The sequence below is a fragment of the Bombyx mandarina genome, chromosome 19, assembly GCF_030267445.1.
Source record: "Bombyx mandarina strain Sakado chromosome 19, ASM3026744v2".
Classification (NCBI taxonomy): domain Eukaryota; kingdom Metazoa; phylum Arthropoda; class Insecta; order Lepidoptera; family Bombycidae; genus Bombyx; species Bombyx mandarina.
Genome location: NC_143225.1, coordinates 5,610,726 through 5,627,271, shown reverse-complemented (window position 1 = coordinate 5,627,271; position 16,546 = coordinate 5,610,726). Strand labels below are relative to the sequence as shown.

Here is a 16,546-nt window from a genome sequence, read left to right as displayed (position 1 = left end):
AGGCTGTGTTGTTAAAAAATGTGCAATATGAAGTTAAAGATGTTAATTGGGAAATTAAGAACCTTAGTCTCAGCAAAGAAGTAGAGGAAATTTACATTATAGGAATTAACTTGCCCGAGAATAGACACTGTTCAAGAATACACAACTCTCATAGCAACATTCAAAATGGATTTTCATTGATAGGTATCCTTTTTTAACATCTAGTTTTAATTATTTCATTTTAGTTAGTAACTAAAGTAATTCACCCTGAATTTGACTCTTCAATTTTGTTTATTAACCTAAAATAGTTTCCAGCTTTAGAGGCTATCTATATTTCAAATACTTAACCTTACGTAGCATTCTTATTCTATATAAAAGAACGTAAGGTATGGAGCTACGTTCGTAACTTGCCAAGGAGTATACCTGCAACTTTTCACGAGTATTGGGATACCTGAGGTCGACGTTTCGAGCGATGTCCAATTTCCGAGTCATTTAGAGGGCATAGCCAAGTTGGCGTCCAAAATGCTGGGAGTCATAATCTTTGGCTTTATAAAACACAAGTCCGGCCTCGCGTAGAGTACTGCTCCCACCTCAGGGGCCGGGGTTCCGAAATACCAGCTACTTCCATTTGACTACATCATAGAGTTACTATTCTAACTGGAGTGCTTACTTCGTTTGACATAAAAACTAAAAATATACTTTATCTGTATGGCTTAAAGTTTATTTTTAAATAGCAAAAGATGTAAGGAAAAACGGTCTGAAAAGAGAATGATTATTAAGTGGTGGTGTCCCTCTCGCACATTTTACAAACAAAAAGCAGTGTTGCTAGCTTAGAAGATTTTCCATAAATTCTCGTAATTTGGACCCCTGTCTTAGTTATCAAAAATGGCTTTTAGTGGTTAGTGGATTTTTTAGTAGCTTGGGCGTTGTTGAAAATTATCGAAAAGGTTAAAATCAATCCATTTTACAGGATTTTAAACATTTTATGACAATAATATATCTAAATACATATTATTTAAACGATGTGACTTAAACTTAACTAGAAAATGTTGCGACAATTTAGAATTTCCATCAACGTTAAAAATTAAATTGTTTCAAAAGAAACGTACAAAGTCATGGTGAAATTAGTTTCTGATTATGACCATTTATTAAAATAAATTTATAAGAAGTATTAATTATATGATATATATTGATTTTTAATAGAACATCATATATTAATAAAGCTCATTAACAAAAAAATTATTGTTCTATATTAATAAGACTCTGTTTAATGGAAAATTTAAGTAGTTTTGGTAGGTACGTAGATTTCTGATGGTTTTCATGTTGAATTTGATGGGAAGCCAGATTAATTGCTGGCATCACCGAAAATGAGCTATGAATGGATTAAAAGAAAAATGGCGTCTATTTACGTTTGTAGTTCGAAGTTAAAAGGGCACTGATACAGCTTGTGGCTTGTTTTTTTTCGAAAATCGTGAAAGTTTCCGTGTAATCATGGTGAACACTTGTATTGTAAGTGGTTTTAAGCGAGAATCCTCTCCAGTTTGTGGAATATCCTTCCATATGTCAGATTCATTGATAAATTTTTACTAGTGTGAGCATATATTTTTAAAATGTGAGATATTTTTTCTCATAATAATATTTAACACCATTAAAATTTGTCTTGTAAATTGTACTTAGTCTATGTCATATATTAAATTTGAAAAAACAATCTTGAAAAACTATAATTTTGCAATGTATTTTTCATATTATAAGAGCCATCACGTGGTATTGTTTGAACTTTTTTTATTGTATTGAATAGCGTCGCACGCAAGCATGTCTATCATTTGACTGACGTCAAGCGAACGAGGAGGATCTTCTAGTAAATATCACGTTGGAATTTCTGGAAAATGTCTTATATAAAGGTTAAACAAGAGGAATCAAGTACCATGACATGGGGTAAATTGGGATTCTGGGGTAAATTGGGACAAACCCGCGGAAGATTCTCAAAGTACTTGTAGCACGGAATCTACCTAATTTTCTTTAAGATAATATTTATCAATGTATAGAAGAAAAACCAAGTTAACTATGGAAGTACTAAGCATGAGTTTAGTTGGTCCCAAAAATTCGTCAAATTAAATTTAAAATAGTGGTTGAAAAGTGCGTTTTAAAACAGCTTAAAGAACTTTTAAAAAAAGTAATATTATCGTTGTTTTTTCAATAAGATCACAGTTTATATAAGTTTTTAATACACCTGGAAATGTTACAACAATCGGTAAGTTGCAATATTCTTATTTTAAATACAATATTTCGACAAAATAAAAAATGTATATTTTTTCCTTTCTTTTTGGGGAAAATTGGGACGTATGTAGGGTAATTTGGAACGAGACTGGAAAAATTAGGGTCGAGAAAACACAAAATTGGAACGCCAAAAGACAAAATAGGGATGGCTTGTTAGGGTTGTCACTGATATCTTATAATAGATTTTTTAGCCTATACTATCACTTAATTGCGTGATGTAAAGAAGGTTAATGTGTTTATCAGTTAGTTTATGTAAGTATTATAGGTAAAAGAAAAGTATATATATAATTACTTTTTTTCGCGACATTTACCTTGTAAGATCTGCCCGGTCGTATGTTCTTTATAGCAATAAAAAAATTAAAAGTTAAAAGAACTCAAACGAATCAAAACTTTTGTTATTTCAGAATCTATTCACGCGTCGAATCATGATTTTGTTAACATTCACAACGAACACACACAAATAAAAATAGGCCTCAGATTTTAAATGTAACATTAATTAAAAATCCGAGATATCCAATTATGAGTGAGTGAATTAATTGAGTTTAGTTATTTAGCTTAGAAAGAATTTCTTTTATTTTTGTTATTATTGGCAGTAATCAGATAAAGCTGTTTTTTTATCTTATTCACTTATTATTATTTATCTTACTCTTGCTCAAAGATCATTTTGAAAATGTTGATTAAATAAAATTGTATTAATGCATTTCCAGTACTTTTGTTTTCTATTTTTTATTCTATTTTATGATTTTGTTTCAGAGTTGTGATTTTCAAGGAAATTAAATAATAATTTTCTAAAATATAACATGCACATACTTTTTTTGATCATTGTATTGTTGATTATCATACACGTCACATCGCTTAGGAATAGAAACCAGCTTTTTAAAGAAAAATGGCGATTTTTAATTGAATTGAAATTTTAATGATTCTCATGGTCCACTTAGATATCGATTAAAATAAATTATGTATTTCGTTGAAAAAAAAGAATTTACATAAAATAGGGGAAATGTTATATTATAAGACTACAGAAAATTAACTGAACTTAATAATAATAATATAACCAATATTTTGTAAATAGAGATCAAGTACTATGTGTATTGTGTTATGTGTATTGACTTGTCATTTAAGAGTTATTTAATTGTCTACATATATCAAATAAATGAATTTCAGTTCATTTCATTTTATTACCCATTGTGTTTTATTTCTTAAAATGTAACTAGTAGACTTAATATACACGTGTCATGAAAATAGCACAGAAGTAAAAATACAAGCAATTTTAAATCAATTGAAGATGTGAATGTAGGAAAAGAGCACCCGATACGCGCAGACCATGTGTGTTGCAGTGTCTCACTCAGTGTGTCAAATATTAATTTGCACGGCCCACTTAGCCAGTACATTAAAGTAGGAATTGCGTAATTAAGTTCAACATAATATTTAAGTCGCGGTTGAGTATTCGGACGTTAAACATGAGTTTGAGGAAGTTTAAGTAATAGAATTGAGGTAATGATGTTTGTAACAAAACTCAGTGCTAGATTTTCGACGTAGTCGCAGCAATTTCCAAAAAAAAAACCGTCGAAAAAAAGTCACCATGACGACGAAGCAATGTTTAGAACTGAATTTACATAAATAAACTGTTGCAAGCACGTGTTTTGTATTTACATAGGACTACACAGAATTACTTAAGGTAAATTCAAAACTGATGCATGTGTATAATTTTGTCCTATAAATAAATTTTATATGGTCACCACATTAGACAAGGACACCGCGACCAAAAAGTATTCTCTTTCGAGACCGATTTCTCGGCATTAGACAGCACTCCAGTTGTAGGTACTTATTAACTCCATGGACTACATACAGAAGAGGGCCGTTCGGATTGTTGATAATCCCATTCTCACGGATCGTTTGGGACCTCTGGGTTTGCGGAGAGGCTTCGCTTCTCTCTGTCTTTTGCACCGTATGCTCCATGGGGAGTGCTCTGAGAAATTGTTCGAGATGAGCCCATCATCTCGTTTTTGCCATCGCTCTGCCCGCCACCGGAGTAGACTTCATCCATACTGGAGCCACTGCATTCATCCACAGTGCGTTTCCAGGGATCTTTTTTACTGCGTGCCATTTGGAACGAGCAACCCTCCACGGTGCTTCCCAAGTACTTCACGATAGGCAGCGACTTGGCGCTGCCCCTGGCATTACTGAAATCGATGGGTGACGTTAACCACTCACCATCAGGTCTGGTGGGCCGTATGCCCGTTTGTCTACAAGGCCAATAAAATAAGAAACTTTTTTTAATGGAAATATCAGTGAATCAACCCATTTAGTGTTAAATGGTATGACAAAAATAATAATCTCAATGCCGCTATTCACCTTAAAACACGGAGTTTACATAGCCCTACCCTTTAAAACCGAAACAAATGACACTTCGTAGCAGAAATAGACATAATTAGCTAGACAATAAATCTTATTGGTATTCGTTTTTACTTTTCATGCATATTCATATATTCGACCTTTTGCGCCAACAGATGTGGCTTTATGCGTAATATTCCTTTTGCCAATTCAATGGACAATTAGAGAAGCTGTCAGACTTGTCAAAAATTAATAATATTGGTCCTTGTTTTCGGTAAAATAAAATTTTGATTATTAATATTTTCATTACCGCATACCTTGGGTATGTGTTTAATACCTATTCAATTATCTGTGTAAAATATAATTCTAAAATTTGCAACAACCAATTTTGGACAAGAGGGAAATATGGAAGAACAGTCTTCAAGTTCTAATTTACAGTCATCGAAAATGCAATTATTGGAAAGCTTACGAATTTCTCTGAAACGACGACCACAAATGATTGAACTGATCATGAGTATGAGAAAATGTATTAAAAAGAAGAACGTTGTCATAAAAAAATTAAAACAATGTTTGCAAGAAAAGGTGAGATAAAAAAATCTAACTTTTTTTGAATGATACGAAATTCCCATGGTTATGTTTCAATATTTATCTCCAGAACGTCAGAACAACATCCATAAATACATCTTCTCAAAAAAACAACGTGCTCGAATTGAATATTCTACACAGCAGTGAAAATGAGACTCCAACCTCAGACAATGACAACCAATCTTTAAAAAATACCAAATCTAAGTCCACGCAAACACCTAAGGTAAAAACAAGTGATACTGCAACGCAAATGGAGACAATGAAAACAAAAAAATGTGAGGAAAGCCTAGAAGCAGGATGGAATTTGCATGATGGTTCAGGAGAGATGTCTCTTGCCGAGCAAGTGAAAGAGGTGGCCCAGACTGCCTTGCAGCAGACAGGGATGGTGTATGTTGAGTCAGCAGGCATGTACTACGATTACAAGACTGGTTATTATTATAATTCTGTAAGTTTCCACTATCTTCTTTAGTAATATAATTTATTTTGCAAAATGCTAGTGTCAGTATTTGTAGTACAATTTGGTTTTCAGAGTCAGTAGGATTAAATTTGGTCAGAGTATATATTATAACATGATTGACTAATTCAAATATATTTCAATATTATTATAAAAGAATAGGATAATCTTAGAGTATCATTATAGTTCAAGAGTACTAACTTTTTACTTTCAAGTGGGTCATGAGTTTTTCTGCCCAACCTAGCTCACCAAAAAACCAATCATATAATTCATCACCTTTTATAAAAATGTTCCCCTAGGGATATAAGCATTCAGCTTCACGGCTTACAAATAAAATGGCCTTTGTACAACAAAAAAAACCAAGAGATTCTATCTCAGCCATCTTGTTAGGTATTGGATGGTGGACGTCGCCCAAAGCATGTCATTTCGGATCCTCCCGATCCACTAATGGTGCTTTTAGGTTCCTCAAGCACCGGTCATCGTTCTCGTCGAACCCGTCCCTTTGCGACGAAGGGCTCGATGAGTAAATTAACCCACAGACACAGCCCACTGAGTTTCTCGCCGGATCTTCTCAATGGGTCGCGTTTCCGATCCGGTGGTAGATTCTGCAAAGCACTGCTCTTGCTAGGACCAGTGTTAGCAACACACGCAGTTCACCTACACGTCAAGGAGAAGATGATATAACCTCTCAAGGCTATCAGCATAAGTAGGAAAAAAAAAGTATGGGATGACTAGTGTGATTTCTAATAATAATTTGTAAAAAGACTGAAACATAAACATCTATTTCAAAACCTGTACCTTTTATATAAGGTAGCTTACTTTAAAGTAATACTTCTTTATAAATAAATTAATCAATTTCATGTAGCATTTTTTTTTTCAATTAATTTAAAATCAGTTTCCTTTCATTTTCATTTTTCCAGGAATTGGGTCTCTACTATCATACCGATACCAATTGCTATTACTACTATTCAGACGAGAAGCAGAGCTTTGTGTTTCATTCTTATCCTGATAGTAGCATCGAGAATCCTGGTTTAGTTGCTCATAATAAAAAGAAAGCTAGAAAGCACAAAGCTGTAAGTATAAACTTCGTACTTAACTGAAAATATCAAAACATTTAAGAGTGCAGACTCAGGGAGCACAAGATTTATGTAAATGTATATGGAAATATGATTATAATCTATTACTCATATGTGCATATTGTTTTATTGGTTATCTTATTAAATATATCAAACATTTTCGTGATTTACATATTTTTTAAAATTATCCTATGTAAGAAGAGATGGATCGTAACAGTTTTTTTCTGAGACTGAATTCAGTCACTTAAAAAATATTAAAACTACTGAAATAATTATTTTTCAGGTACAACTAAAAGAAGATGTCATGGAAAACCTGACGAAAAACTTATCTCAGGTTTCACTTCGAGGCAGAACCGCCTTAGGTAATTAAGTATAACCTAGTTGCTACCCAATACCAAAGTTGACCATGTTATTACAGGAAAATGAAGACAGCCACCTTAGGCTGAAGCAGAGGAAGATTTCAAAAATTACATCCAAGAATAAAAAACCTAAAGCTAAAATTGATGAAAATGGTGATCAATCTATAGAAAATAATGGTGATAAGTGTAATATTATGGAGTTAGAAGACAAAGATCAAAATAGTGAAGACACACAGGACACCAGCAAGAAGGACAACAAGGCATCCAGGGATCTCGAAGATGGAGAATGCAGTGATTCAGCCGATGAAGACTCTGAATCAGACAATGAAAGTTCATCTAATGCCAGCACATCCACATTAACTGATGATGGTAAATGTAAATAACCAATTAACGACGAACTCATAAAATTTTGAAGCACTAGATCTTTATAGAAACTTTATAGATTCTTTATAGAAACTAACTATGTCACTAAAGTTTTTACTATTATATAAATCTCAAATGTGATTTAATACAATCTGCATACTTTTTTTATTGAGACAAGACTCATCATGACACATTAGTCGAAGTTTCAATGGTTTTATATAACAGATCCCCTTTTATTCTTCAAATTTAAACACATGATTTGCAGCTTTTTAATTACATTTTATAGAAAACTTTATTAAAGGAAAAGTTTGGGATTTTTTTAATCATGGCTCTTTGAAAGTAACAACTAGTAATAATTTTGGCACACTTTGATATAGTTGTAATTTTTATTTACATTTAAACAACTTTAACATCTGGAAATTAAGAAATCAAAATAAGGACCAATTTTACATCCTCATATCAGTTTATATTTTCGTGCCCTATATAGAAATTCGTGCCTCATACATTTTATAATTAATGGATAGTGGGTATTCTACTTATTTTATGCTTTATAACCTTGGACTTTATTTCCAGAAAATGTTGCAAAACACCATCCACCGTGTATGCGCGTGATCGTCAGGGAAACTAGTCTACCCAAACTGAAAATTGGAAATCTTTTCCTGATAACGAAAGATGGCGGCACGATCGGAAGAGAAGGGGAGCAACACGCTATTGTTTTAAAAGACCACAACGTGTCTAGGGTGAGGTATTTAATAAATAGAACTTCTGAAATGCTGTTGCCAACTTATAGAATCTTTAATGCAAGTGTTGTATGTTATTTACTTTTTATGGGCATATAATTAATTGCTAGTCCCGGTATTAACTGGTACATAAAGACAGAGTACTTTAGCATTTACCCACCTTGAGATATGAGCCGGAAACATAAATAGTGTTTTGAAACTGCTATTACCTTTAGACAAGCATACGGCTCACCTTATGGTGCATGGTCACTACCCCTCGAGGATATCAGCAATGCCAAAGCTAAACCGCTACCTATCATCAAATAGGCAGGACGCTAGTACATTCTCGGAGCAAGCTCAAAGTGCACCCCTGTGTATGTGATATTCTTTTTTATTATTATTATTGCATAGATGAGTGGACGAACTTACAGCCCACCTGGCGCTAAGTGGTTACCGGAGCCCATAGACATCTACAACGTAAGTACCGCCACCCACCTTGATATATAAGTTCTAAGGTCTCAGTATAGTTACAATTGCCCCACTCTTCGAATCGAAACGCATTACTGCTTCACGGCAGAAATAGGCAGGGTGGCGGTACCTCCCCGTGCGGACTCACAAGAGGTTAGCTACAACCAGTAATTAATCTCGGTGATCGCTGCCTTCCATTATCTTATTACGGCACAGTTTATTTAACTGTATTGTACGATTTTGTCTATATTCGTATAAAGTCATCTTCTGTCTGTCCAAGTGCCAATTTCTATTTGGGAAACGTGGCTCTTGATTAGCAAACATTATAAGAATTAGTATTAAGGCTAAGTTATTTATACTGAAGCCGAGAAATGATTCCGGTTCCTACCTCTCCTTCCTAGGAGACTACTGACCATCTGTCGCTATGGAAATTCTACACAAAGAAATGACAAATGACTACACCTATATGGTATCTACTGATGATGATCTGTTATCTAATACTAATGTACCGAAAGTAGCCTAATCTTCTAATATATAGTATGGACAGATTATTATATAAGAAGCAACTGATATGGTGAAGCTAAACAACTAATTATATATTTTACAGATTAAGCTACCTTTTGATTTAATAAATAAAATATTTTACAGAATCATTTGGACATTCAATACGACCTCGCACGACAGACGTACACCGCTGTGGATCTAGGATCTAAGAACGGAACGATACTGAACGGCATCAGAATGTCTGAGAGTCAAGTCGTCAGCAAACGCGTCGATGTAAATATTTTTGATACAGTTTTAACCACCTTTTAATAGGGACTGCCGTAGTCCATCCGTTGTAAGTTTGGCGCGTAAGTGAACCGCATCTGAAGCCGTAACAATATGATATGTTGGTATTCATGAGTGCGCAATGTAAAGCTTATGACACATGGGGGCAACAAAGCTAACCTTTAACTTTTTTAAATTGAAGACATCAATATTGTAGTTAAGTATACGGTAGGCCAAAAAAAATTTTAAGTTTTTTATTCTTTAGGTACTACGAAAATATTGTCCAAGATGACGAAAAAAATATTCTGGTAAAGTTTGAGCTCTTAATATTAATGTTTAGAGGTGCCGCATCGTGATTTTTGATTTCCCATCTAAATAACACAGGATTTTCTTGGACGATATTTTCGTAGTGCCTAAAGAAAAAAAATAGTTTTTTTGGCCCACTATAGTACATATACGATTTAAAATCCGCTTATACTCGTGATTTGCAATCTCGAATCAACGTTGGAGCGGTCTTCATGACTACTTTGCGTTACATTGAAGTTTTACCGAACATGGACTATCTATCATAATTATGCTTAGCTTAGTTTTCAGTTGATACTAATTTATTATCATATCGATTTAAAATTTGCATATACGTAATTAAAACTGTTTTACGAATATTTTACAGTTTTAGGGTTCACGGGCTTTAGTATAAAGTATTCGACACGTTAGAAATAATAACATTTTCTCATTAGAGAAAATAGCTATTACTATAGCAAATCTAAATGTAAAAATTGATTAAACATAATATTTTCCCGGAATGTATGTGACTAAATACAGCAAATAAATTAATCGGCTTAAAATAAATTGCTTATTCTTATTTATGTGTAAAGAAGCAATTTTTTTTTTTTTTTAATAAATTTTATTATATTATAATACTTTGTTTTATAATATATGTTTATATGTATAATGTATATTTACGGAGATATGTATGTGTGTATATATGTGTATATGTATGTGTACATATATGTATATGTATTTCACTGGAATGGTACACCGCGCGTAGTTCGTTTCCAAATGATTCTTGTCCACCTGATTGTTGTCTGGAAGAGATCGCTCTTAGCGATAAGACCGCCAATTGTACTTTTTTGTGTTTAATGTATCGCACTGTTTATTTGTTTTTTGGTGTACAATAAAGAATACTCTCTCTCTCTCTCTCTCACAGCCCGCCTGGTGTTAAGTGATTACTGAAGCCCACAGACATCTACAACGTAAATGCGCCACCCACCTTGAGATATAAGTTCTAAGGTCTCAGTATAGTTACAGGTTTCAAAGTCTTCGGAAATTTAATATGTTTGTCTTTCACAGGTCGTTCATGGCAGCACGATACACATAGGCGAGACTAAACTCCTGTGTCACGTGCATCCGGGGAACGATACCTGTGGCCACTGCGAGCCGGGCCTCGTGATGACATGTAACTATCTCCTTTCTTTTTTTATTGCCCTTATAGGCAGACGAGCATACGGCCCACCTGATGGTGAGTGGTTACCGTCGCCCATGGACTTCAGCAATGCCAGGGGCAGAGCCAAGCCGCTGCCTACCGCGTAGGGCCGCTGCCTACCGTCCTCCGCCTGTGGGTCGTGCTCCAACTATGTACCGCTGGTAGAGACCGACATTCGAAAGGCGGGACAATCGTTATGTAGTACCAGCTGTACCCGTTCCCTTCGCTGGGCATTTAAAATTAACATTATTATTTCTCACCCCCACAAAGGTTCTCATCATTAACACCCCCGCAACTGATGTAGGGAGTTCAACGCTCATATAAATATTAGCCTATCCATTAAGTACATGTATTTTCAACATGGATACCAAGTTTCAAGTCAATCGGATGCATGGTTCAGTAGTTATAACGGAACATCCGTAAAAACCACTGTAGATTTATATATTAGTATAGTATATACTAGTGTATAGTATATATATACTATTTTGTTAGTTTTTTTAAACTATTATTTATTTTTAATTTTTAGCTGAATTTCAATTTTTTAAAATATTGAATTGTCATCGGTCCTTAATAAGAAATACTCGCTTCACCGCTCCGATTTTTTATGACCCAAACTGCACGGACAAAATAATTCTACTATAGTTATTATAAGTGACCGTAATCTCTAGTGCCTACCAGTAAATGTCAAATGTGTTGTTTAGTAGAGGAGCGAGAGAAGAAAGTCGCGTACACGCGCACGTGCAGCGTGCAGCGGCAGCACCAGCTCGAGCTGGCGCGGCTGAAGAACAAGTACGCGCCGAAGGTGCTGAGCATCGAGGAGACGGCGTACAACGACCGCGCGCAGGCCCGCCGCGACGCCGTCGGCTCCTCGCACGAAGCCGAGAAGACGCAGACGACAGACCTCGACACGTGCGTAACACTATACGCTTTGTGATTTGCTTTTTAGTCATATAGTACACGCAATATTTAATCTCAGTGGTAAATAAGTGTACTGTAATACCTTGACCTAAAGGTCTTAGTTACCAGGTCCTAAAATTCTTTTAAAAAAAAATTGTTTAATCTATACTAATATATAAATCTACAGTGGTTTTTTTTTTATTGCTTTGATGGGTGGACGAGCTCGCAGCCCACTTGGTGCTAAGTGGTTACTGGAGCCCGTAGACATCTATAACGTAAATTCGCCACGCACCTTGAGATATAAGTTCTAAGATCTCAGTATAGTCACAACCGCTGCCCCACCCTTCAAACCTAAACGCATTACTGCTTCACGGCAGAAATAGGCAGGGTGGTGGTACATACCCGCGTGGACTCACAAGAGGTCCTACCACCAGTAAATTATTTGCTTTATGATCATATAGTACACGCAATATTTAGTCTCAGTGGTAATTAAGTGTACTGTAGTTTAATACCTTGACCTAAAGGTCTTAGGTACCAGGTCCAAAAATTTCATTTAAAAAAAAAATTGTTTATTACTATACAATAATATGCACTCCGCATTCGATTCTGAAAATAAAGTTACCAAGATCAACATTAGAAATAGAAAGTCCAATGTGCGCTTTGTGTAGAAGTGTACCTATTTGTGTGTTGCTAATTCTAAAAATCAAGTAAATAATTTATCGAAAAATAGTCATACTGCTCAAGAAATCTGAATATCTGCCTATTTCTGAAGCGAACTGGCTTAGCAACACGCGAACCAATTACATCTCTGTTTAATTATATTTTAGTTTCTGCTAAAAAAATCCATGCTGCATATATAGTCTATGCAACGTCACGCCTTGTAAACACAACAGCATAAATACAAGTGATTTAAAAAATTAAACTAAAAACGACTTCCTGCCTCACTTTGATTCAGTAGCCACGCTCTATTACTGAACTTCATCAGACCACACGGTAGTCAAGCTCTCATAACAAAAGAAAATCAAAATCTACTTCTAAAATAACACTTCTGTTTACTAACATAGGTATGGCGTACCTATGAGCTGGCAATGTAAGTTCGGGAACAGGCGAGTGTGCAGACCGTTAAAAAAAAACGAACACGCCATAACATTTAACGACAATTTATTTATAAAAATCAATGCGAAAATACTTTACATTTCTTGAGATTATCAACATTTTTAAAGATTAGAAAATTCACACTCAACGAGCCACGAAACCACGGCGAAAGAAGTGACAGATAGTTTTGACAGCCAGTGACAGCTATTCTCAATAAACTTGACATGTAAAACATGTAAGGCTTATGCCTTTTAGCTTATACAGCCAATTTATACTTATAATGGAATGAATAGAATAAATAATATTTCAATTGATACTGACTGACTGATACGTTCAATATCTACACTAAAGTCGTATTTGAAATTTCAATAGCCAGTGAAAAACGGATAAACTCCGAGCTGACAAATTGTATGAAAACATTTTTTTAGGCATTATAACAGAAACCTTTCCGCGCTAACAACAAACTGTATTAAGTTGCATCACAAACTGATGAATGACTTAGGAACGCATAGAGAGCAAATATACATACATACTTTTAATTTTCCTTATACAAATAGATAGTAGATATATTTCGCCGTTCGCCCTGAAGTATAAGCTTTAATTTGCCCGAATATTAACAGGTTTATCGCGCCCGAGAATAAAGGTTTCCGGCTACTAGAGAAGATGGGCTGGTCCAAAGGCGAAGGGCTCGGGAAGGACAGCCAGGGAGAAATAGAACCGGTAAGTACATAAACAGAGAATTCTCGCTTTTTGTGTTCAAATTACCAAAACAGAACCCTCCCAATATCCCCAAAATTGTTTTTTCAGCAAAATAAAAATTTTGCACAAGTAGTGTTCATTTTTAGTATAACGTTTTCTCCTTTGATATTGAGATCATTGTCAAATGCGAGAAAACCAAAAACAAAATGAATGTTTTGACAAAAAGTTGAGTTTTTTTCGGTTAACTTATTACTTTTCACTATAAAAATCTACCAATAATAAATGACAATGATGGAAACAGCTAGAAGTAAGTAAGTAAATTAAAACTAACATATGAAAATTATATTTACTAGCCGTTCAAATGAGGGAAGAGGCTCCTGACAAAGGCTAATTAGTTGAATTTTAGTTGTAGTAAATACATCAAGCATAACTCAAAAAACCCTAAACAAGCAGTCATAGCCTAGTGGAATACATAACATGAATATACCAATGCTTTAGAAAATACAGTATTAAAGCTACAAAAAGGCTTTGAAAGCCTTTTTATCATGGTCAGGATTTCGGGCGACGATAGTAAAATTACTACATCTTCATCAGTTCATCAATGCATCACATTAGCAAATTTCCGAGTCAACCGCACCTGTTGAAGCTAGTGGAAATAACATTAAATTATTCAGTAACATATTTAAATAGATGCAGATCGAGTCAATAAGACCGTGTTAAAAATGAACGTTTGTAACGTGTTAAAAGCTTATAGGTTAGTTCTATAGACACAACTAAATGAGTTTCTCGCCGGACCTTCTCACTGGGTCGCGACTCAGATCCAGTCCTAAATTCTGCGAAGCACTGCTAGACTAGGGCAGATGTCAGAAAACTCTCAGGCTGAGCGCGTGAGGTGGTCCCCTACCGGCAATAGCGTAGCTGGAATAGACCCTTAGGCTATCAGCGTATATTTAAGAAAGAAAAAGAAGAAAACTGCCGTTGGTAGATGAGGCGGTTTCTGGAATGCTTAACGATGGAGGAGAAGATCTTCCACCGAGCGGATGATATTACTCGATAGACCGACGGTCCAGATGTTGTTGTTCGGAACTTGTATACATGCAAGCTTATCTTGAAATTGTCGTAAGCGAGATTCAGGCATTTGTCAAATATTTTGTGTTCTATGATGGCTACCGCCACAGGTTGATACATCGCTCCACAGATGGCGCGCGAGTCGTCTCAAGATAATAAGGTGTATTGCATAATATGTTTAACGATGGTCAAATCACGGACAAATGTCACTAGTAAGTGATAAATTCGATTTTAAGAATTAGACCCGTACCGTGATTCCTAACATCGATATTTCAACATCGTCCATACTAAATACGATCGTCAATCAAACGGTCCGTAATGAATTGTATCTGCAATTCATTTTTGACGTGACTAATTAGTTCAGACCGGAGTGATGTATTTAACCTTGATAAGGAAACGTAAAAACTTTTTTTATTGAGTGGCGCGATCTTTTAGTGGTTCTGTCTTGTTACGTTCGTAAATTTGATACAATATGTACATATTTAAAATGAGCAACTGTACAGTGAACGTTCGCAACATGATCAACCACGAGGGCTTAAAGAACTAATGAAGGAGGAATTGAGCCGATAAATAAGAAAATTAAGGCAAGATAAATCGTGTACTTGTATCCTGGGATTGATATTTTCATACCTCGTGACCTCGTGAAGAACTCTATGTCTTAGATTTGTGAACTGACTGTGACTGAACAGAGTAAGAATTAATGTGGCAGTTAATTTAGGGGCGCAACGGTCGGTGTATAAAGAATTAATATCACAATTTTTATTTATTGCTTTGATGCTGCTAGTGCTAGAGAGAGTATATCTTCTCTTGAATATCATAATAGGCGACTCATGGATTATTTATTATACTAGCGTATTGCGATCGAAAGCTAGTATTTTTTATTACTGTTGTGACCAGGCTGATAAGAATACGGCCTGGATCCGGATGGTGAGTATTTATCGTCACTCATGGACGTCAGCTATGCCAGCGGCACAGCCAAATCGCTGCCTACCGCTAAGTGCTCACTAAGTACCTACTTACTACTGATACAATGTATTGTAAGGCCACACGGGTCTGTAACCATTATCATGCCTATTCCTGCCCTCCTCCGTTTGAACAGTCATTCTTGATTCGGATATTCAGGATTCGGTAACCTCTTTCCACTACGTGAACCGTTACCTAATTAATCTATCAGTTCAATAAAACAAAAAATGGGGACCGCATGTCTTGTAACCAACAGTCGGAAAGTCAGTGGTTCCTATATTTAGAATAATTAAAAAATGTGACGGATCTCCGAAAATTTGCATCGTAAGTGTGTATTTTTTTTTCGTTTTCTGCCATAAAGACCGTCTGTAGGTCAGTCGGGGCGTGGGCCCTGCCGCCCATTTAAAACAATTTACCCAGTTGTCTTTTTTACGTGCGCGTCTTCCATTAGGGTTCGTCGAGCGATGATGACTTGCCTTTAAAATTGCCACATAATAAAATGTTTTACTTTACTTCATTAGCATGTGAAGAGAACTTGCGCTAATCTTTTTGTGATCCGGCCTGATTAATATGAATGCATACGTTGATAGTGATATCATCACGCCTTCGAGATTACGATTAACATGAATTCTTTTGTAAATTGTGATTGATACCGGTTATGTTACATGTTTCGCTTTAGATTTTATTCTGATATGATAGATAACATACAAAGTTAATCACTGGGTCAAAATTAGCGCATTCGTACGATTTCCCGGTCTATCGTATCAAATTATAAGTGTTATGGACTTCAGTAGCGTCAAGGCGCTTTTCAGAACTAGTTCAAAAGAGGACATGAATATAGTATTCTCTTCCAGTTTCAACGAGTCAGTAGTCGTAATTTAATACAATGTTACGGTTTAAAACTACTTTTATATCCGCGACCAAGAAAACTGTAAAGTTTTCTATACGTCAGAAAAAAT

At 35.3% G+C, this 16,546-nt stretch overlaps 1 protein-coding gene across 3 annotated transcripts in view; it reads left to right on the top strand.

Annotated features, from left to right (window-relative positions):
- The first annotated feature begins 4,794 nt into the window (after positions 1-4,794).
- LOC114243700 (angiogenic factor with G patch and FHA domains 1) overlaps positions 4,795-16,546 on the top strand; it is a 50,743-nt gene continuing 38,991 nt past the window's right edge. Inside the window, exons 1-10 of one of the 3 annotated variants that reach the window (XM_028175294.2) lie at positions 4,795-5,172; positions 5,246-5,620; positions 6,550-6,702; positions 6,989-7,039; positions 7,124-7,433; positions 8,001-8,167; positions 9,263-9,391; positions 10,733-10,838; positions 11,567-11,774; positions 13,478-13,577. In XM_028175294.2, the coding sequence (XP_028031095.2) occupies positions 4,996-5,172; positions 5,246-5,620; positions 6,550-6,702; positions 6,989-7,039; positions 7,124-7,433; positions 8,001-8,167; positions 9,263-9,391; positions 10,733-10,838; positions 11,567-11,774; positions 13,478-13,577 (1,776 nt within the window). In that variant the 5' untranslated portion in view covers positions 4,795-4,995. Of the gene's footprint in view, positions 5,173-5,245; positions 5,621-6,549; positions 6,703-6,988; positions 7,068-7,123; positions 7,434-8,000; positions 8,168-9,262; positions 9,392-10,732; positions 10,839-11,566; positions 11,775-13,477; positions 13,578-16,546 lie in introns of all 3 variants that reach the window. The other 2 variants (XR_016324652.1, XM_089735100.1) reach the window with 2 other exon arrangements.